This window comes from Heteronotia binoei, chromosome 9, assembly GCF_032191835.1.
Source record: "Heteronotia binoei isolate CCM8104 ecotype False Entrance Well chromosome 9, APGP_CSIRO_Hbin_v1, whole genome shotgun sequence".
NCBI classification, from domain to species: Eukaryota; Metazoa; Chordata; class Lepidosauria; order Squamata; family Gekkonidae; genus Heteronotia; species Heteronotia binoei.
This window is the reverse complement of record NC_083231.1, coordinates 25862302-25885835: the sequence shown is the minus strand read 5'-3', so window position 1 is coordinate 25885835 and position 23534 is coordinate 25862302. Positions and strand designations below refer to the sequence as shown.

Genomic DNA, 23534 nt, shown 5'->3' with positions numbered 1-23534 from the left:
TGCGAAAACGCCCTGTATCTTTGTTCAGCGATTGTTTATAATTGTTTTCTTTACATAAAAATACAGCTGGCTGAAAATTTGTTCTATGCATATGACAAAGTGGGATCTAGCACATGAAAATTTATATTACAAAAAGCTGCTAACAATACAGACCCAACCAGAGTTACCCCTGGACTTCAGTAGATTTAGACGTGTGTACCTCTGCTTAACTTTGCCCTATAAATCTTCAAGCTGCTACAAAATCTTTCTTTTGTTTTTGCTACAACAGACTAATATAGCTATCCTACTAGAATTTGTATCCACAAGATACAGTCAAAAATTGATTCTTGTACAAAAGATGAATATATTTTAAGCGTGTGTTTCATATAAGAGAATCAACTGAAATTGTATTTCAAATATGAACTTCAAATACATGATTATCGACATTGCCCAACTCTGCTTGTAGACTTTCTAAAAGGGAAAAGGGCTCAATTTCCTTTGGAAGTGAAACTGACTAGAACAAATGAGCTCAAAGAATGGCTTTGATAATGTGTGATTCTCACTAGCTCAAAAAATCTTTGGTAATGTGTGATTTTGAAACAAGGTAGTGGAGGGCATACACTTTGAAATGATGTTTTTATAATAACAGAGATCAGTTTCAGTTTAAAGTTGATGCACACTATTATAAAAAGTTTTGCAAAACTGATTTCTTTCTCTAATTTTTTAGTTTCTGAAAGAGCATTTGTGCTGAATTTTGAAATTTCTGTTTGCCTAATGCTTTTTTGTTTCCCTAATGCGGTTTCCCTAATGCTTTTCATTTCAATATTCAGCACAAATGCTCTTTCCGGCTTTTATGACTCTTAACTGCTACTGCTGAAAAATATGATACTCTTTTATATTTCTATTTCCAAAGCAAGTTGAATGTTGCACAATACAAGAAATGATTTCTGCCACATTAAGCATATTATTTCCCTCAAATTGTATGTTATATTGATAATCTTAACAATTTTATGCTAAATTATAAATTGGTAAATACCTGACATGGTTGTTACAAAATTTAGAGAACTGTGGTTGATTGATAAATATAGTTCTCAGTTCCTCCTGATCAGCTAATGAGGTCTTCTCTGAAACATCATCTGTCTTCTCATACCCTGTAAAATATTAATATACAATAAATCAACTAAAACAGACATAACCCCATAGTCTTTTCCTTTAAACATACAGGGTTCAATTTAAAAATAAATTCCTGACAGTCCATACAGAGATTGAACAGCAAATTAGCTTGCAAGCATGCAATACAATGAAATGTTTTAACAGATGCAAACAGGAATAACAAGCCAAGTTTATAAGTTCATAATTGTTTAGATTTAATTCCAGGGAGAAACAGTGAGGCAAATAAAGATGTCAAAATTGGAAATAGATGTGTAAATGTATCCATCTTAATTGTGAAGTGTTAGGAGCAATAATCTGACCCTGCTGTCACCTGTTAGGGTTCAACTGGGGAGGAACAATGTCACAAGGTCATAAATATGTTAGAATCAGAGATTGAGGTGTCCTGGGTTGTGAGAGTCTGTCATTAGGTTTCTTAATTGTAAAGAGTAGTCAACAGACTATACATATATTACTCCTTACAATTAAGAATGACAGTTTCTCTCATGAGAATCTTAACCTGCTGCTTACCTCCAGATTGCTGCTGAGCTGACATTTCCATTCAGACCAAATAATTTTTACATTTAGCAATCCACAATTTATGTAAAATAGTTTAAATGTGCTCAGTGCCCCCACCTATACCTAGTGCAAATCAGTAGAGCACTCAACCTGTCAATACGCAGGCTGGCCCATCTAACTAAAATGAATGAGATAAAGTGCACACAATGTGTGATCATTGGTGTGCACAGGATGCTCTGCAAGAGGGGGGAATTCCTGTATATTTTGGACAAGTTACTGAGTGTTAAAACACTGTCCAAGAGCTGAAATTGTGGTATTTCTTAGGCATTCTAGAAAACAGCATCAAATAACACTTTCTTCCTGTTAAACAATATCATTCATTCATTCATTCCTTGTCTTCCTGGATAGCTAAGGGCAAGCTGTATGGCAATATACTGAAAAACACAAGGAATTAGACTTCAGTGTGCAACGAAGAATTATTGGGAAAAAAGGTCCTGCTTTTAGCTGTTCGTTATTCCTGAGGGTAATACCTCCAAACAACATGGTTCTTCTACTCAAAAAAGCCCTAAAAATAATAATTTTCCTCAATATTTATGTATTTATTCCATGTGGCTGCTCAAAAGTAAAGGAGTGGGAGTCTAATCACCAACCTCTAAAAACCTCTAGAACCATTAATTACTGCTAGATATTTCTGCCAAACAAAAGCCTGAAGAACTGAGGCAATGCATAGGCTCAATTATATCTAAAAAGAAAAAAAATGAAAGATACACAACTGTACCATTTGGAAACAATAGTATCTGCAGGATTTATATTGAGATAGATTCCAATATGGCTTAGCTCAATCTGTTTTCAGTAACAATGCCCAATTCTAGAGAATGTAAAATAATCACAAAAGCAATCCCTTGGAAGATGTAGCAACTGTTCTCCCTCACTTGTTACTCCATCTGATAGAGGAAAGAATTCTGTGTCAGAAAACTAGATTTTCAGAAAAAGTATCAGGAACAATAAACTTTACTATAGATATCTATACTTGTTTATTTAACAGGTTATCTTCATAAGCAAAGCAACTGCACTGAAACAGTTATGAGAACTAATGCAACTACAACATACCTCTGAACAGTTTTATCTTCAGAGGTTGTGTCAGAGGTTTTAAAGACAAAACAAAGAGAACCAGAGATTTTAACAAATAAAAATAGGTTTACTGTGAAATAGACATAGATGCATTGCACCTCAGCCCATACAAGAGTAACCAAAGAATATATTATACATGACAATACAATTACAAAAAAGGGGGGGAAACTCTGATGTAAATACAATGTAAGGTTGTATATTCACAAATAACTTTGGGAACAATCAGTCATGACACTGGCACCAAAAAAAAAAATTGTAATATCGAATGCTTAACCAGTACTTTATTGTGAAAAAAATTCAGCCAAAAGTTTACTATGGAAGTATTATATTCAAGCTTCAAGGCATGATGGATTCATATAATTTCCTATTTCAAATGAAGACTAGATCACTTCATATTGTAGTGCATTCAAATCCGGCATGAAAGGGGTATGAAAATCCATTTGTAATCTTCTAAAAGGGAGAAGCCACACTGGCTCCTTAACCTATCTAAACAAAATCACAATGAAAACCAGCATTTTTACAGCCTGATTATATATATCAGAAACACTAAGTTAAATGGAAATGGGCTTTATTCTTAACTAAATATATGTATAGCACTGCAGTCTTACAGGGCAATCCTATGCAGAGTTACTGCATACTATCAACCATAGTATCCTACTAAGCCACCCCTCAGCACAGGGACTACGGGCACCATATTACAATGGTTTGAGTCCTATTGGCGGGAGAGGGGGAGTGTGTTGGTCTCAGAAGGTAGTTGAGGGACTTCTGTTCTGCCCTGTATGTGTTGACCTGTGGGGTGCTGCAGGGTTCTACTTAATTCACCATGCTATTTCATCTCTATTCTATATGAAGCTACTGGGAGAGGTCATCAGGATGTATGGGCTGCCATGTTACCAATATGCAGATGATACTGTGATAAATAAGTTCCCTCTGAACCCTCAAAAGAAAAATGAAATCAATCAGGTAGATGTATTCCAAAGTTTTTACTGCTATCAGTAGGAGCTGTACTCCCAAGGCAAGCCCAAAGTACAGAATAAAGAAAATACATTTTACACCTAGCACCGGCTGCAAGTCCCTCCCCTGTCCTCTCATTGGATGAGAGAGCAAGGTGTACAAATTTCCATCCACCTTACACACACAATTTACATTTCCTTAATATGAACCTCTCCCTCAACATGCACTCCATGCCCATGTAAATGAAGCAATTACCTATGCTGGGCATGAAAGTGAATATGCATAAAGCTATTAAGCATGCTCAAATCTTACCTAGTCACCCCATCACTTAACCTTTCTCCCACTTTTGCTTATGTCTGCCAAAAAACCCTCTATCTTATCTTGATGTTGAAACTCCAAGCAGTATCCATTACAGTCTAGTTAAAATATATACAGCAGGGGTGGCCAACAGTAGCTCTCCAGATGTTTTTTGCCTACAACTCCCATCAGCCCCAGCCAGCATGGCTGATGGCTGGGGCTGATGGGAGTTGTAGGCAAAAAACATCTGGAGAGCCACCGTTGGCCACCCGATAAACAGCATCCCTAAAATTCCATTTCTTCAGTTTAACTGGGTTGGCTAAGATTACCCCTTACTCATCTCAACTCACTTCAGTTCAAACACCAAATTCATTTCCCTCAATACTCAGCTCGACTTTTCCACCTAATTTTAAGGATGCTGTTGATGTTCTGAACTAGTGCTTGGAGTCAGTAATGGGCTGGATGAAGGTAAACAAGCTGAAACTCAATTCTGACAAGACAGAGGTGTTCCGGGTTAGTAGAAAAGGGAACCAGGGACTTCATTACTCTTCTGTCTTGGATGGAGTTATACTCCCTTTGAAAAGTCAGGTTTACAGCTTGGGAATGCTGCTTAGGAAAATCTAATCGCTGCTGCGGCTCAGAGTACTTTTGTTCAGCTCCAGTTGGCACATCAACTGTGCCATTCCTGGGTCAGGTAGACCTATCCACAGTGATCCATCCCTTAGTTACATCTAGACTGGACTACTGCAATGCATTCTGCTTGAGGTTACCCCCAAAGAATGTTTGGAAGCTGTAGATAGTATGGAAGCTGCAGGCAGATACTAAACTCATACCTTGAATAAAAGTTTGTTGGTCTTAGAGGTGCCACTGGACTCTAACTTTATTATATTGCTTCAAACCAACACCACTACCCATTTGAGTAACGTCGAGACTCTAGCAACAAGAGAAAGTTACAGACTTCATAATCTATTTTAAGTATGCTGCTAGTTTATCTCTTCAAGAAAATAATAATTTCTGAGCAATACAGAAGCAGTTTATGTTTAGGCTTAAAACTGGATATAGCTTCTGTAAACAGTAGAAGTATATTCTGGCCTGCAGGAAAGAAGGTGGCATGGTCTAGCTTGATCTCATCAGATCTTGGAAGCTAACCAGGGTCGATATTTGGAAGGGAGATCACTAAGGAAGGCTCTGCAGAAGGCGGCAGTGGCAAATCACCTCTGCTTCTCACTTGCCTTGAAAGATCCCAGCTATGACCTGAGAACACTTTACACATACGTTTTGGACTGCACCTGCATGTTTCTAAAGAATCTGCAATTTTTTTTTGTGAAACATTATGTGTATGGTTTTCTTCACATCACAAGCTGCCTTTGTATGGTTGTCTCTATGCATATAAGATGCTGTGAACCTTTAGTAAATAATGGTCCATGTGAAATTATTATATATATTAATTTCTATCTTTTCACCTTACTGATGATACAATGCACATACTATAGAAAATGTCTAAAAATCAGTGGCTGACGTTGACAATGAATTTTGAGAACTGTTTGCTGTGTAAAGTGTGGGGCATATACCTATGCCACAACCCCTATTATCAGGAAGCCTGAAGGAATGAGGCAATTTGAGGTGATGAGAGATGAAGTTCTAGACCAACTAGGGAAATTAAAAACTGCTAAGTCTCCAGGTCCTGATAGCATATACCTGAGAATTCTTAAGGAACTCAGAAGTGAGATAATTGATCTACTAACCAGAATAAGTACTCTTTCACTAAATGCAGCCACTGTACCAGAAGACTGCACAGTAGCAAATGTTACACCAATTTTTAAAAAGGGAACCAGGAAATTACAGGCCAGTCAGCTTCACATCTGTCCAAGGCAAATAATTAGAGAGTATAATCAAAGATACAATTGTAAGGCACACAAAGCCTGATGAGGGAAAATCAGCACAGTTTCTGCAAAGGGAAGTCCTGTCCCACCAACCTTTTGGGAGTTCTTTGAGAAAGTGAACAAGCACGTAGACAATTATACACCTAGACTTTCAAAAGGCTTTGGATAAGGTACCTCACCAAAGACTCCTGCATTAACTTAGCAGTTATGAAATAAGAGGGTGGGTTCTCTTATGGATTAAAAGAGGAGGTCCTATGACTGATAAGTCACCAGGCCCAGATGGCATACATCCAAGCGTTCTGAAAAAACTCAAAGGTGAAATTGTGGATCTCCTGACAAGAATATGTAATCTTTCATTAAAATCTGCCTCCATTCCCGAGGACTGGAAGGTAGCTAATGTCACCCCCATCTTTAAAAAGGGTTCTAGAGGAGATTGGGGAAATTACAGGCCAGTCAGTCTGACTTCAATACCAGGAAAGTTAGTGGAGACTGTTATTAAAGAGAGAATTAGTAGGCACATTGATGAACAAAAATTATTGAGGAAGACTCAGCATAGGTTCTGTAAGTGAAGATCTTGTCTCACTAACCTGTTAGTGAGGGGGTGAACAAATATGTGGACAAAGGGGATCCAGTAGATGTTGTTTACCTTGACTTCCAGAAAGCTTTTGATAAAGTTCCTCATCAAAGGCTCCTGAGTAAGCTTAAGAGTCATGGAATAAAAGGAAAAGTCCTCTTGTGAATCAAAAACTGGCTAATTAATAGGAAACAGAGTGTGAATATAAATGGGCAATTTTCTCAGTGGAGGGTGGTAAGTAGTGGAGTGCCGCAGGGCTCAGTACTGGATCTGATGCTTTTTAACTTGTTCATTAATGATTTGGAGTTGGGAGTAAGCAGCGAAGTGGCTAAGTTTGCAGATGACACTAAATTGTTCAGAGTGGTTAGAACCAGAGAGGATTGTGAGGCACTCCAAAGGGATCTGCTGAGACTGGGTGAGTGGGCATCAACATGGCAAATGAGGTTCAACATGGCCAAGTGCAAGGTAATGCACACTGGGGCCAAAAATCCTAACTATAAATACAAGTTGATGGGATGTGAACTGGAGGAGACTGGGTTCGTGGTAGATAACTCACTGAAAATGTCGAGACAGTGTGCGACTGCAATAAAAAAGGCCAATGCTACGCTGGGAATTATTAGGAAGGGAGATGAAAACAAATCAGCCAGTATCATAATGCCCCTGTATAAATCGATGGTGCGGCCTCATTTGGAGTACTGTGTACATTTCTGGTCGCCACACCTCAAAAAAGAAATTAGAGCACTTGAAAAAGTGCAGAAAAGGGCAACTAGAATGATTAAAGGGTTGGAACACTTTCCTTATGAAGAAAGGTTAAAACACTTGAAGCTCTTTAGCTTGGAGAAATGTTGACTGAGAGGTTTACAAGATTATGCACGGGATAGATAGGGTGGAGAAAGAAGTACTTTTCTCCCTTTCTCACAATACAAGAACTTGTGGACACTCAATGAAATTGCTGAGTAGTCAGGTAAGAATGGATAAAAGGAAGTAATTCACCCAAAAGGTGATTAATATGTGAAATTCACTGCCACAGGAGGTGGTGGTGGCTACACGCATATCCAGCTTCAAGAGGGGACTAGATAGATATACGGAACAGAGGTCCATCAGTGGCTATTAGCCACAGTGAATTGTTGGAACTCCCTGTCTGGGGCGAGTGATGCTCTGTATTCTTGGTGCTTGGGAGGGGCAACAGTGTGAAGGCTTCTAGTGTCCTGGCCCCACTGATGGACCTCTGATGGCACCTGGGTTTTTTGGCCACTGTGTGACACAGAGTGTTGGACTGGATGGGCCACTGGCCTGATCCAACATGGTTTCTCTTATGTTCTTCACTGTCAGGAAGCAAAAAGTAGAAATTAATGGACAGTTCTCACAACAGAAGTGGGGTTCCACAAGGACTGATATTGGGGTAGGGACTATTTAATTTATTCATAAATGATCTGGAAGTAGGAGTGAGTAGTGTAATGACCAAGTGTATAGATGACATAAATTATTCAAGATGGTGAAAACCAAAGCTGACTGTGAAGAGCTCCAAGAGGACCTCCATAAACTGGATCAGTGGGCAACAATGTGGCAAATGAAGTTCAATGTTGGTAAATGTAAGATAAAGCATATTGGAACAAAAAGTCTTGACTGCAAGTATAGGTTAATGGGGTCTTGAACTTGCTAAGAATGAGAGGGGAAAAGATCTTGGGGATGTAGCGGATAGCTCAATGAAAAGGTCAACTCAGTGTGCTACAGTTGTGAAAAGGGCAAACTCTGTTACAGATTACTAGGACTGAGCATAAAATTGTCAATACTGTAATGCCCTGTATAGATATCTATGATGTGGTCTCATTTGGAATACTGTGTACACTTCTGGTCACCATATTTTCAAACGGACATTGTAGAGCTGGAAAAAGTACAGAGGAAGGCAACTAAAATGGTTAGGGGTTGGAGTGTTCTCTGTATGAGGAAAGTCTGAAAAGTCTGGGACTTTTCAGTTGAGAAAAGAGACAACTAAGAGGGGGCATGACAGAGGTTTATAAAATTATGCACAGGGTGTAGAGAGCTGACAAAAAATTTTCTCCCAAAATACTAGAACTCGAAGGCATCCATGGAAGCTGGCTGGTAATAGGTTCTGGACGGACAAAAAGAAATACTACTTTTCACAGAGCATGATAAATCCACTATCAGAGGATGCAGTGATGTCCCCATGAATAAACAGCTTCAAAAGGAACATAAGAGAAGTCATGCTGCATCAGGTCAATGGCCCATCCAGTCCAACATTCTGTGTCACACAGTGGTCAAAACCAGGTATCATTGGGAGGTCCACCAGTGGGGACAGTAAATATTTAGAGAGTTTTAGTAGCTACTGTGGTCCAGAATAAAATCCAAAAACAAAAGGCATTAAAACAAAGCAAAATAATATAAAACACTGTACAAGTTTTCAAGTTATTGAGAATTCTTTATCAAGCTGGTACTTTAAAAAAGTGTTTCCATGATCTTTAGGTAGAATACTGGTCAATCTTAAACAGATTAGTAAACAGAGTTACTTCATTCTAAATCCACTGAAATGAGTTTAGAAGGCACAGTTCTGCTTAGGATGGCTGTGTTAGCATAGAAAGAAAACTGAAAACTTTGAAAAAGTAGCTCATCAAATATCTCTCTAACATCAAATGGATCAAACAGTAAGTAACAATAGTCATCAAAGAATAGCAATTAAGAAGTTCAGCTTTTTGTATTTCAAATGGTCACCTCTAATAGGGGATACCTACTTGAGGATCTGTGACCAGAAATCATTGTACAGAATCAAGAAAGGATAACAGTTGTTATCTGGATACAAGTCATTCTGTGCATAATGTTATCTTTTAAGGAAGCAACCTTTCAGTCATTATCTCCCTCATTTTTCCCCTTTCCTGTTTTTATTACAGATAATTACAGAAATCTGCAGAATTTTTTTCTATGTTCAAGTATATTTTAGGAACTGGGCATAATATATTTGAGATTATTAAACATGTATGCTTCACAATTAACAGGAATTAATGATAATTTATTTATTACAGTGAGATCAGAGAATTACATGTAAATAAGCTATGTAAATAATCTAACAAACCTCTTGTTGAGGGTAAAAGAGGAGAGCACAAAAGTAGGCTTTACACTCAACATCAAAAAAACTAACATCATGGCATCCGGCCCCATTACACCTTGGCAAATAGAAGGGGAAGACATGGAAGTAGTGAGAGACTTCACCTTTCTGGGATCCAATATCACTGCAGATGGTGACTGTAGCCATGAAATTAAAAGACGTTTACTCTTTGGGAGGACAGCTATGGTGAACCTAGGCAGTTTAATAAAAAGTAGCGATATCAGCCTGCCAACAAAAGTCCGTATAGTCAAAGCGATGGTATTCTCAGTAGTAATGTATGGCTGTGAGAGTTGGACCATAAAGAAGGCCAAGTGCAGAAAAATGGTTTCTTTCGAGCTGTGGTACTGGAGAAGAATCTTGAGAGTCCCTTGGACTGCAAGAAGATCAAATCAGTCAGTCCTAAGGGAAATCAACCCTGACAGTTCCCTGGAAGGTCAGATGCTGAAGCTCAAATACTTTGGCCACCAAATGAGAAGGGAGCACTCACTGGAGAAGATCCTGATGCTGGGAAAAACAAGGCAAAAGAAGAAGGGGATGGCAAAATATGAGATGGCTGGACAGCGTTACTGATGTAACTAACACGAATTTGAGCATACTTCGGAGGATGATGGAAGACAGGAGGGCTTGGCATGACTTGGTCCATGGGGTTGCAAAGAGTTGGACTTGACTGTGTGACTGAACAGCAACAAGCTAGAAAAACTTGTGTCATACCATAGAAGTACACTATAATAAAAACTATTAGCACAGTCTCAAAGGCAAAGTGCACATGTACTGATCCATCTAGAGATCTATCAGATAGGAAAGCAAGGCTGATTCTGCATTAGCCTTTGCTCCGGCTCTGGCGCTGTTTCTCCCGGGGCAGATGTTGGTTTCCGCACACCTTGACCCGGGGCGGCAGTTTGACCCGCCTCCAAAGCAGTGTCGTCCCGAATTTAGGAGATCGGCAAAATGCGAGTTTATTTTTGATGCAGTTCCAGGGCTTGAAATTTATGTGCGGAACTCACGCCAATGAACTGTCAAACTTCTCGCATCAGTAGAACACACCCACATAACTCCACGCCCATGATTTCACCCAGTTATTCCATCATACTTCCTTAATTTTACTCCCTTTGAAAATTATCCAATATTTTCCTGAAATAGAGTATTTTTAAACAACTCACGTTTCGCGTTACTTTCTCCCCCCCCTCCGATAAAAATCACTCCTGACTATTATAATTTTTTTTTTTCAAATAAGACCGTGTGGAGAAACGCCATCTTGGTTAATGTTGGTGCTTGGTTGGAAAGGAACTTGAAACTACTAGGCAGGCTTTGTGGCCTAGCCTAGCTTTCCCTTCACTCCCCCCTCCCTTCTGGAGTTAAACCATCAACTCTAGGGGGAAAGCCTCCTAGAGTGGCGGGAAGTTCTTTAGCCTTCCCCTCATTCCCTCCTCCCTTCTGGAGTTAAACCAGCAACTCTAGGGGGGAAAGCCTCCTAGAGGGGCAGGAAGTTCTTTTGTTTTTTTTATTTGAGTTAGGCGGGAAAAGAGCAGTTCTCGGCTGGCGTTCAGGGAGAGAGGCTGCCAGCCTGTGGGCTCCTGCCTGTGGGACCCCAGGCAGTCATTCACAAGGTAGGGCCAGTTTACACCAGGGATGAGAGGATGCGTTTAAATCCACCTTTTATTTGTCCTGCTTGTTGCTGTTCAGGTGCTGTGCTAAACTTTTACATGTAACTGTTTTTGTTTTTATTTTTCTTTCTCTTCTTATTAAACATTTTTACTGTTTTGAATGCTGGCAGTCAAACTCTGTACAACATAGATCCCCAACCGCTTAGACCATGCTGCTTTATGAAGGGGGCCCCAGGGAAGGGGGAAGGCATGCAGTTGGATAAGGTGCCAATCCTCCAGGGGTTCCCCGAAGAAGTGCTGTGGTCTCTGTGATACCCAAGTACAGGGTGGCAGAGGACCTTGAGGCCTGACCTCATAGCTGGAGAGGGGGATTGGGAGTCCTGTTCCTCTCAATCTGAACCCCTAGACTGAGCAGGTGGTGGCAGCGAGCCCAAGTGGCCGGAGGAGAAATAGCTCCCTCCAGGAGTTGGCAACTCAATAGGGAGTTGACGGGACCGGGTCTGAAGGCAGAATCGGGCCGGTTCCGTCACAGACCGTTACAATGCAACTAAATAAATAGCGATGTTACACTAACTACTTTAAAGATGTTGTGAGCCGCCCAAGTCTCAGCTTTTTGTTCTTTTACTCCTTCTTAGAGACTGTGTTTGGAAAGAGTTCCTCTGAAAATAATGGCTTTGGAAAGCAGCCTTAATGAAAGCGGTAGATCAGAGGAAACCCTTTCGCTGGTCTGGGGGTGTGAACTAACCAAGGAGATGCCAACCTATACATTTGATGTCTCAGATGATGGGTCCTATGAGAAGCAGCTGGCCTTGAGGACGATCTGCCTAGGGGAGAAAGCTAATGATGAATTTCATGTTGTGGAGATTGTACCCCAAAAGAACGGCAAGGAATCGGCTCCAGTAGGCATAGCAAATTTGAAGCTTTTAGTTCTCCCAACGATTGCCACATTAGGACTTGATCTAAATCCACCTGTCACATTCAGACTGAAGTCGGGGAGCGGGCCAGTCTACCTTGCTGGACAGCACTTGTCAGTGAAAATGCCAAATGTAAAGAAGGCAGCTGGGAAACGAGGTCCTGCAAAGCGGAAACTTGCAGAAGAATTTTCTCCAGGAGAAGTTTTTACAGACACTTCAAAGAAGGATTGGAAGCTTGGACCAGTTATAGGCAAAGGAGGTTTTGGCTGCCTGTATCTTGCTGACATTAATTCATCAAAACCAGTTGGCAGTGATGCACCCTATGTTATAAAAGTGGAGCCCAGTGCAAATGGATCTCTGTTTACTGAATTAAAGTTCTACATGCGTGCCGCTAAACCAGAGCTAATTAAGAAATGGATTGCTTCTCACAAACTGAAATACATAGGTGTACCAAGATACTGGGGCTCTGGCCTGCATGAAAAGAATGGTAAAAGCTACAGATTTATGGTAATGGACAGATTTGGAAAAGATCTTCAAAAGATTTTTGAAGAAAAAGGAAAGCGATTTACACGCAAAACTGTATTACAGTTGGGCTTGAGAATACTTGATATTTTGGAATATGCTCATGAGCACGGATACGTGCATGGAGACATCAAGGCCTCAAATCTTCTCCTGAGTTGCAAGACCCCACATCAGGTGTACTTGGTGGATTATGGCCTGGCATGTCGATACTGTCCAGAAGGCACTCATAAGGATTACAAAGAAGATCCCAAACGGTGTCATGATGGGACCCTTGAATATACTAGTATTGATGCACACAGAGGGGTGGCTCCATCAAGGCATGGTGACCTACAAATTCTGGGTTATTGTATGATCTATTGGCTTAGCGGGCATCTGCCTTGGGAAGATAACTTGAAAGATCCCAGTTATGTCAGAGACTCAAAAATTAGGTATACAGATGATATTGCAGAACTGATGAGCAACTGCTTCACTGAAAAAGAAAAACCAGGTGAAATAGCCAGGTACATGGAAAAGGTGATGACTTTGACCTATAGTGAAAAACCACCATATCAGCAGTTACAAGAAATACTTCTTTGTGGTCTCAAGAACATTGGTCAGAAGGATGATGGTATATTGGACTTTGACATTTCTGAGAATGGAGACATTCCAGAAAAACCTGCACTTAAGGCAAGAAGAAGATTATTTGCCACATCAGATTCAGCTGCTGCCGATGAAGATGACACTGAAACAGCTATGGATGAAGTGAAAACTACCCAGAAAAGAAAGCGTGCTCCATCTACTATAGAGGCAAGAGCTTCTAAACTCAAAGTGCCGAAGGCTTCTCCCAAAGTCCAGAAGGCATCTCCTAAAATCAAGACAAGCAAGAAACCCAGGAAGAAGACCTAAAAGTAGGAGAGACAGAATAATGTGTGCTTGCTGCTTTTATTATTATTCCCCCCCTTCCAGGATTAGGATTTTTTCCTTTGTATAGAAGTGTTTAGCCTACTGACTATAAAAACACTATTTCGCATTGTGTAAAGATGTTGTGAGCCGCCCTGAGTCCGCTTGCGGAGAGGGAGGGATATAAGTTGAACGTAATAAATAAATAAATAAGATGCGCAATTGCCATCTTTATCAACCCCCCCCCCCATATGGCCTCAAAAGGGAACGGAATTTGATTATGTTTATAGGTTTACATTTTTGATATGTTGGGGAAACTTTCTCCCTTAACCCCTCTGCATAAAACTCCCCCCCCCACCTTCATGTATCTTTTTGTAATTTGTTATAGCTTTTAATGGAAAACTGCGTGCTTAACATTCAGCATATATGGATAAAAATGGTGGATCGCCAACTCAGATTTCCCGGGGCTTAGATAACCTGCCAATGGCAGGGCAAAAGGAAAACACGTGACTTTGCCAGTATTATGCCTCTGGCATTACATTGTAACGCAAACAAAGATGATTGCATTGTAACGCGAACACGCATGCGTGTTAAAAAAAAAAGGGAAATGTATGAGGGAGGGGGAAATTGCTATGATTGTGGGGGAAACTCCGAGAGCAGCAATAATGCGGAATCAGAACACACATAACAGATTGGGAATTGAATCTGGGAGAAATCCTCTAGTGCGGAATCGGGAAATCACACCCGCATGGAACAACCTCGGAGTGAAAGGGAGGCAAACGCCAAATGCGGAATCAGCCCAACTCTCTGTTCATATATACCTAGCTGCACAAGTAACAGTAAACACGAATGTAGTGCACTTCCTCTTCTGTGTTCAGCATATATATACAAGCATTTTAAAAAAACAACAACAACACAATGAATTGTGCCTATCAGCTGTTTGGGAGAAGTGTATTTAGCTTATCATCTGCTTTGCTTTCTCACTGAACAGCTAATCTACATTAATACTGCTTTTTAAAGAGGTTTCTGGATTCACAGTCCCAGCCTGCATGCATAGTTGGAGTGGGGCAATGATGAACTACTTCATACAATATATCTGTTGCATAATTGCACCATTACACACTGCAAGCCTGAATGTCCCTCTATATATTTTTAAACGAAAACCTTCTTTATATAAACATACCATGTCTGATACAATAAAAGTACAATTCCCTCCATGATATATCAGTTTTGTATGTACAGACTTATTTTATACGGTGTTTTGCATGTACAGATTCATTTTATATGGTGCAATATGATCCAAGCAAAAATGTGCCATGTGATTGCTTTTAAACCTCCTGCATTTATTTATTTTTTTGCATTGCAAATGAACACCAGGCTTCTTTAAGCTAAACCTTAGATGACCTGGCATATGCTCCTTCAAATATTAAAGAGGGTGTCACTTTCACAGTTCACTGTGCAGCTGAACTGATTTAGAAAACTCAGCAACAACAGAAAGCAAAGCAACGGTAACTAGAACTTTGTATTTATAGCTTGAAGTGAAAAAATGCAAACACAAATACAGATTGTATTGCAGTTATGTTTTTAGTTCCCTTATTCAAGCTACACATACAAAATTCCAAATACCCTGCCTCCCATTTTCATGAAAACACTAAGTAGCCTTAGTCAATGTCTCTCCGCAAACGAGTAATATTAAAAAAGCAACCCATGCACAGGCACACATCGATGTATGCATGTACACACAAAAAACATTAATGTCAAAGCAGAAAGAGCAAGGACAAATTAATGGCACAAAATTCAAAACGTTACAATATTAAAAAGAATAAGAGACAATCCTCAGGTCGCCACCTACTGGCTGTTCTCCCAGCTTAAGTTATTGAGTCAACTATAGCTCATGCTTTTCTATAGTCTCTCCCTATGGAAAGGGCTCCCTGAGGAGGTAAAGCTATAAGCAATGTTCCCTCTAAGCTGCAGAGTCTTGTGAGCAAAAACTCTACTATGTGAGCTACTGGTATTAAAGTTGTGAGCTACTGCATAAATTATTGTGCTCTGTGGTCATCCTTCCTAAGCCAAGACAAAAATGTGTGAGCTGGAGGCTAAAAATCTGTGCGCTAGCTCACACTAACTCAACTTAGAGTTTTGTATGTACATGAGGAAAATAAAAACGAAGCTTGCTTCATATATTTAAGACGCCTCAACTTCGCTACTAAACCATGCTGGCCTCTTTATGCCCTGTTTATTCTGTGGTATATATTTACCCATACCATAGAAATACACTATTTTTTTATTCTTTAGATAGATAAGTGCCATCTTTTGCCAAAAGAGACAAACAGCTATTGATTTATTTAGAAAATTTCTATGCTGCCTCTCCACACAATCTACCCAAGGTGAGTACTCTTCTGGAAATAACAAGTCAAATTTTCTCACCCCCTTCCTCAAAATCCTTCCTATCATAACAGAAAGCATCTTTTTAAAATAGTTGTAAAGAACATTGTCATCACATAGGGAAGACCAGCCATTTGTCTTGCCCTCCCCTCCCTTCTCACCATCACCACCCTTGGAAAAATTCAGCCCCTCTCTCTCATGGGATCAACCGAGGTTGATGCCACAGGGAAGTATTACTTTAGCATGTCAAGTAACCAAGGCAAGTGGGTAAGAACATCTCTAATTAAATAACTTTCTTTCTAAAAGACACAAACTCAGGGTAGCTGAAGACAAATCTAGGTGAACTATGCAAAATAAACAGAAGGAAAGTCACCAACTAGGTACTTACAATTCATGGATTATGTTTTTGTTGCTCAAATGATGCCCCTCCCAAGGCACACCTGCAAATATCTTTAACATCATTCCCTTCAGTCATCCTTCATGGCCAACACACACAGGCAGGTCAGTGGCTAAAGGACTGACCAATGAAACCCCAAAGGAACAGCTCTTCTTTTCAGACTTCTCCTCAAGTGGACTCCCAGGACCTTAGCCAATCTGTGTCCAAGTCCTTGGGCTCATACCCACTGGAACACAGACTCTTCAAAGACTTCAATCAGGAGATGTTAATGAATCAAAGAGCTAGTGTGTAATGTAGTTAGTAATGTAATGGATGCTGCCAATCTGGAGAAGAGCTCCTTTCTCACATTCTCCCAGTCACAGAGATGCCAGCATCCTCTTTCATCACCGCAATGTCACAGCATCTCTTGCCCCCCTGCCTCTCATCCACAACTGTCGTTATCTCTGAACTGACATTACTGAACTGATTTACTTGAAAATTCAATCCTGTAGATATAGGCAACAAACATAGCTTTGGATATTCACTGCTCTTATATGAGCATTCAGAATCAAGGGTTGGATGCATTTTTCCTAGCCTGTTACCATAATACACATCATGTACCCACCCACCATACCAAAAGGTATTTATAGTTCTATCCTAAGCAGAGTTACAACCGTCTATGAGACTAGAAGCGTGCAACTATTTAGGATGGTACTCTTAGTCATCCATACTATCAAGAGTGGATTGGCCATTAAGGCCATTTGGGAAAGTACAGGTGGGCTGATAATTAGGAAGCTGCCCACTCTCTTGTGCTACCCCTACCCCTGGATGGCCCCACACAAACTGAATGAGAACCAGCATTAGAGTTGTCAGGGACTGTCTCGTAGCTGGCAAGTGTTGGGGGGAACTTACTGGCAGGGAACTCAGTTTGCTGCTGCTAAGTCCCCCTGCCAACCGGCTGAATGACACCAACCAGGAGAGGTCCAAAAACAGAGGATCCCATGCCACTAGTGAAAATTCCCTGCCCCTAATGGGGTTCTGAGAACCCTAGGAAGCCCGGCTGTGACCTGCTGCTGTGACCTGCAGCCCATCATGAGGGCAGAAGCTGAGAACCCTGCAAGTCAACCCTGCAATCTACAGGGAGATGCCAGGACACACCTGTTCCTCCCACCATCATAGAACAGAGCTGGGGGTGGACCTTCTTCCTTCTGTCCCAACTCCTGCAGGCCACAGTCCAGGACAGGAACACACATTTCTTCAGTAGGCCCAAGGGCTGGGCTTCAGTTTAGGTAGAGGAAGCAGGTTCAATTGCATGTTTAGCCCTCTCTCCAGCCTTATTCCAATTGTTTGGGCACAAAGGCAAGGCATGGCCCTTCTTCCTTGGCTCTCCCTGAGCTGGCTTAATAAAGTAGAACAAAACAGGAATCAAGTTGCACGCTTAAGACCAACCAATTTTTATTCAGAATGTAAGCTTTCGTGCACTCTCTTAAGCACACTTCATCAGACGAGGGAATCAGGTATTGTGAACTGAAATACAAGCAGTCTGGCAAACTAACTGGTCACATAAAACAGTGTGGCTAGGCCATTTGGTCTGGATAGCCATAAAAGGTAATAAAATTCTCTGCCAAATGGTGTTTCTGAAAATCTAGGTGAATCACAAAAAGACATGTATATCCAACTTGTAGTCTACCCAATCAACTTATCAATATCAATCTATACATATTAAACATCATTCTAGTCTGCCATTAGAAAACAATACATAAAATGAAAATGGGTTAAGTATATGTAATGAGATAAATAGCCAATATCCCTTGAGTATGTCAATATAAAACATTATTCTGATACACTATTATAAAAGAGGAATACATTGGAATACTGTGGATGTATAGCTATACTCACTGAGAGTGGGTTTAGCATATGTACTGAGATAAAAAAAACCAATGTCCCTGTTCAGTCGTGGACTGTCTAATAAAGGACTGCCTGAGGGCAGACTGACCCTTGTCCCTTTCAATGCCCTCTCCTCAGAGGAGGGCCCACAGTGATTAAAGGGAACCTGGGCCAATGGTCCCCCTGTCCGGGCCCTACCGTCCCCTGCTCTGCCCTGTGGAGGCTGCTCTGCCCTCCCTAAAGTTTTAAAACGCTGCTCTGCCACCCTGGCTTCTCCACAGCTCCTGGTCAGGCTACCTGATTCAATAGTGCCTGAATCAGTAGTGCCTACTGTTGGAGTTCCCATGTGTAGGCAAGGAGGTGGGCCTGATTTTGCCTCTCAGTTTGCCCCTGCATATCTTTCACTAAACAAAATTTACCACCTAGAACCTAAGCATGCTTATCTGAAGCAAGCTGGAAGTAAGATGAACTTACTACCATATTATGTATACAGATGATATGTTACATTAAATCATCCTCTTGCTTATCATGTTCATCAAAAACACATAAACAAAATCTGTTTCAGTCCATAAATGGACCAAAAAGCTAAAACTGGCCATACTCTTTACTGTCAGTGGCAACAGTTATCCTATGGTCATTAGTATGCTTTCAAAGTGGATCCACAAAACCAAAACAAAATAATAAAAGGCCTTTTCTACAACAAATATTGGCAAACATCAAAATCCAACTCTTTCTTTGCTCCAATGCAACTGCACTGAAAGCACAAGCTGAGCAGAAAGGGAATGTGTTGATGGGTAGTCTGTAGGTATGGGTAAGATCCCATCAACTTTTCTATCAGCACAAAAAATTATTTTATTTATTTACTTGACTTATATCTCACCCTCCCTGCCGAAGCAGGCTCAGGGATGATCTTGCCCAATTCCGTTTCTCACTGCTTCCTCAGTCCATATGGCTTTTTATCTATGTGGGTTCAATGATCCTCGGTACAGCCTTTTTGGGAGCCAAAAGCAGCCCCTCCTTCCTGCATCAGTGGATAACTTGATAAGCTCCAACCCAGTGCTAGGGTTGTATATGCTGTATATCACTGGGATGGTTCTGAACAGCCACAGTGTCAGTGGTGCAAGCCTAGCATCACTATTACCCTTCATCCTAAACATTCAGTATACTGATCAGTGTAGTACAAAATAAGGTAGAATATAATTCAGAATTCTATCATATAGCCTTCAATATTATGGTTATAAGGAAATGTAGTAATTCATTTTGAGAAACCTACAGATGAGAAGCAATGCAATTTCTAAATGGCAGTTACAATATGGGACAAGATTTCCAAAATATAGGATTGCTATGTTTGGGAAAGATGCTGACAATGTATACTAGTACTTAGAAGCATTTTCAAAAATATACTAAAGAGCTTATTTATGAACTCTGATAACTATTTATAGCATCTCAGTAACATCCATGGAAGACAGCTTAGACAATTCTTCATCTGAAATTTTCTGCCAGCCTTTGATGCAACTAATGTTGGTGACAAGGAGCTACAGGGAAAAGATTTCTCCAGAACACAGTAAAAATATGCAGTAACTACGTATTAAACAGGAAAAATGTCAACAAGTCAACACTAAGAATTTCCCAGACATAAATGTTTACATCCAGAATTTTATCAGCGGGAACAATCTATTCAAAAACAAATTTTAATACTTCAAGCAGAAACTGATTTTATGAGCCTTTCATAAAATTTCAATATATCCTGGCCAATTCACAAAGCTTATTTTCTATCAGAGGATTAGTCCTCCAAAAGATGCCTGTAAAAATGAATCAAGGTAGGACATTCGTGGGAAAGAAACTTTTGGAAAATTTTTATTCTTGAGAATGTTGCCATAGTGCTCCCATTGGCTGCATTACTCCAACAGCACATTTTTACCACAGGACAACTTTCAGGTTTGATGCCCTGATAGAAAAAAAAAATTCTACCCTGGTTATGATTGCTTCTATGATCTGGATGAGATAAAAGAATTTTACCAAATGAACCTGAGCACTCAAAAGATTGATATGTACACATGGAAACAAATTCCACCAGCCTCATCACCCAAGAAGAGAGACAAACCACTGTTGGAAGACTTTTTTTTTTATCTTCAAAAAGTAGCATTCTGAAAAGGTTTAAACAAATTAATGCGTACATTTTGTGTTTAAGAGAAAATGTAGTTTTCTTTAACATTGAATGGCCAAAAAAAGATTACTATAAAAATATTAATATAACTACTCCAAACATTCTCACAAAAGTGAAATGAACCCTGGCACAATCATTCACTCAAGTCGTACTATACACAATAACTTCATATATAATAGATATAGACATAAGAACACACACATATTGCTATTACAGCTACATTAGTACCTCAGTGCTAACAGTCACATAAACTTTGAAACAAGTTGTTAACTTTTACAGAAAGACTAGTAAACCTTTATTTCTCTGTTTTACTATTCTTCCCATTACTGATTCATTAGATATTTATTGTATCAAGTGGCTTGTGAATTCCACTTTCAGCAGATTACTGAACTTTTAAAAGTTCAATGTTTTCAGTAAAGTTTCCTGCTTTATACATTCCCTTCAAAATAATGTAATAAACATATGTCTTCTATAACACAGATTTCCAAAGAGAAAAAACTAAAAATGATGTTCCATATGGTTGCCTTTATCGCTTTAATGCTGACAGGCATCCAATTCTCTATACAGGAGAAATAATACAATATAAACATATGCTTACTGTAAAAAGCACAAGTCTTTATCCCAAAATGTTTGTTAGCATTCAGAGATATAAAAATTACACTGAAGCTGAAAGGCTTGTATGTGCATATGAATATTGATGAACATAACAGTGTCAATAAATACATACTTTAAAAAACCCTTCACAATAATGAAAAGAGCACCCTACTTTAGATTGCATATATCTAACATCCCCCCCCCTTTTTTTTTGCATTATCTCATTTGCTTGGTAAGTCACCATGGTTTTGTAACAGCAACTATTTGAAAGATGCCAATTATTTTTAAAAATGAACAGGATTAGAATTTATTGTTTATATATTGGTGACTATAAATGGTGATAATAATATCTGCCACATTAACAGTACAATCCTGTGCAGAGTTAACACATGGGATCAGACCGTAGAACTTTTTTTTAAAATAAAAGCCCTGCTTGATATTTTTTAAAAAGCATATTTGCAAACACGCTAGTGTAAGTTTGAATTCTGAGGTCTGCCTGTGATAGTTGAAAGGCCACTTTTGAAGGCTACCCACTGTCTGCTTCTATTCTAGCAGAGGGGGCAGCTCTGCCGAATTCGCACTAGACCTTTAATGTCACTAGACTGACATTCTACACTAAAACCATAGAATCATAGAGTTGTGGTTTCTCTGATTCTATTGTAGAATGTCAGTTTGGGGACAGGGCTGAACCAGGATTAAAGGTCTGGTGCAAAATTGGTCGAAAGATGCCAGAATGGAGAGCCAGACAATTGACAAGTGGAGGAGACAACAGAGAACGGAGAGTGGCAGGCTGGTGGCGGTGCTGCAGGCACTGTGGAGATCAAACAAGCTCTGCAACTACTACATCCCTTGCATCTTTTTTTTTTTTTTAATTCTGGGAGGAAGGCAGGTTTATAAACGCTGAGAAACACATACAAATTAAGAAAGGACTTTGGAGGGTGGAGGCTGGGTGCCCTTCATTAGGCTGCAGCAGAGAACACCTATCCAAAACAAACAAACAAACAAACAAACAAAATCGACTTCCTTCCAACCCGAAAGTGTTGAAAGCAGTTTCTTTTTCAACAATCACTCCTTAGACCAACCGGAGGCCTGCTTCCTCTTTTCACACACCCCCCCCTCCTCCTCCCCAGCCCCTGTGTGCCCAATCAGCTGCCCCAGCTTTGGCCCTCCCACTAGGCAAACTAGGCAGCTGCCTAGGACGCCAGCCTTCTGGGGGTACCAAACTGGGAGCCCCCCATGAGACTTTTCATCCCCCCCCCCCCCCCCCAATGCAACTGATTTTGAAAACTGGTTATCAGTGAAGGGGAGCGCCAGAAACTAGCCTTGCCTCGCGTGCCAGCAAGTCTAGGTCCGGCCCTGGAGGCGAGAGAAGCAAACACAGGAGGGCGCGCAGGTGCTGCTGGACTCCGGCGCCCAGACGCGACGCTGACGGGCGCTGCTGCTCTGGGTACGAGGAAGGCGAAAGGCGCAGCAGGCAGCGAGGCAGGGAAAGGGGGCGTGTGGCGGGGCGCGCCCCTCTCTGCCTTTTCCTCTCCCGCCTCCCGCAGCCGCCACGAAGCCCCCCCGCTTCCTCCCTCCTCCGGGCAGCGACTCACCCTCGGCCCTGGAGCGCAGCTCCGCCACGGTCTTCTGCACCGGCGGCATGTCGCCTCTTCGGCGGCGGTTCCCCCCTCACCGCCTCCCGGGGGCTCGTCTCTCTGCGCCGCTCCGCAGCCGCCGCCTCCACCACTTCTTGGCCGCCCTTCGAAAAAGCGCCCGAGGAGCCCGGCGGCGGCGGCCGAAGCTGCCCTCCTTTCCCCCTCCGTCACAAAGGGTGGGCGGGAAAACCGCCGGTCTCTGTCACGCCACCGCCACGGCGACGACGCGGCGGCAGTCGCGAGACCTCCCTGAGCATCCCCCTCCTCCTCCCCGCCTCCCTCGCGCGCCGCACAGAAGCTCAACCGCCGCTGCTGGTGCTGCAGCCGCCGTTGGGCCAACTGACAGCAGAGGGAGGGAGGGAGGGAGAGAGCGCCGGCTGCGATCATGCTCTCCAGTCCTTCGCCCGCCCCTCCCTCCTTGGACTGTACCAACTGCGGCTGTCGCCACACCGCCTCCTGGGGCGGCCCTGGCCGGCCTCCTCGGCCTTCGTGCGGGTTCTTAGCCGAGCCGCGAGCTCCGTCATCCGGTCTCTTCGTACCGTTCCGGATCCAAACGCGGCCTTGCCCTTCTCTCCTCCCCCCCGTCGAGTGGAACGTTCCACAGCTTGGGCGGGCCGTAACCTGACAATGGAGGGAGGGCGAAGGGATTGTCTCAGGAGGCGGGGGTGGGCTTTGCGGCTCTCCCTGTACGCCAGAATGGGAAGGTGTCGCGGTGCTCCCTACTGTTTTATTGGTTTCCCACGTTGTTGCAACTCAGATCAAAGGTTTTCTGAATTCGTTCGTTTTGCTATTCTGCTGCTAGATTTTTAACTTTGCACCACTTTGCATGCTAAACCCTAGGTAGCTCTGCTTACTGTACCTCATTCCTCGTCTGAAGGATGGATCCAAGCGGGCAGTCGTGTTGGTCTGAAGTAGTAAAACAAAATAGGATTCAAGTTTCACCTTTAAGACCAACTTAGTTT

At 41.5% G+C, this 23534-nt stretch overlaps 2 protein-coding genes across 6 annotated transcripts in view; one reads left to right on the top strand and one right to left on the bottom strand.

The window, feature by feature from the left end:
- The window catches only part of ATP8A1 (ATPase phospholipid transporting 8A1), a 124697-nt gene extending 102099 nt beyond the window's left edge, over positions 1-22598 (bottom strand). For 4 of the 5 annotated variants that reach the window (XM_060246321.1, XM_060246322.1, XM_060246320.1 and 1 more), the window contains exons 1-2: positions 22531-22598; positions 1016-1130 (exon numbers count right to left, since the gene is read on the bottom strand). In XM_060246321.1, coding sequence (XP_060102304.1) covers positions 1016-1130; positions 22531-22579 — 164 coding nt within the window. In that variant the 5' untranslated portion in view covers positions 22580-22598. Of the gene's footprint in view, positions 1-1015; positions 1131-22530 lie in introns of those variants that run through there. The other variant, XM_060246324.1, reaches the window with a different exon arrangement.
- LOC132576977 (serine/threonine-protein kinase VRK1-like) lies at positions 12248-13586 on the top strand. The gene has a single exon (XM_060246319.1). It carries the CDS (start codon positions 12249-12251, stop codon positions 13530-13532), a length of 1284 nt encoding a protein of 427 aa, XP_060102302.1. The 5' UTR covers position 12248; the 3' UTR covers positions 13533-13586.
- Positions 22599-23534: the final 936 nt, after the last annotated feature.

Coding starts and splice junctions, on each gene's coding strand:
- LOC132576977 (XM_060246319.1), top strand. CDS start 12,249: ATGCCAAATGTAAAGAAGGCAGCTGGGAAACGAGGTCCTGCAAAGCGG.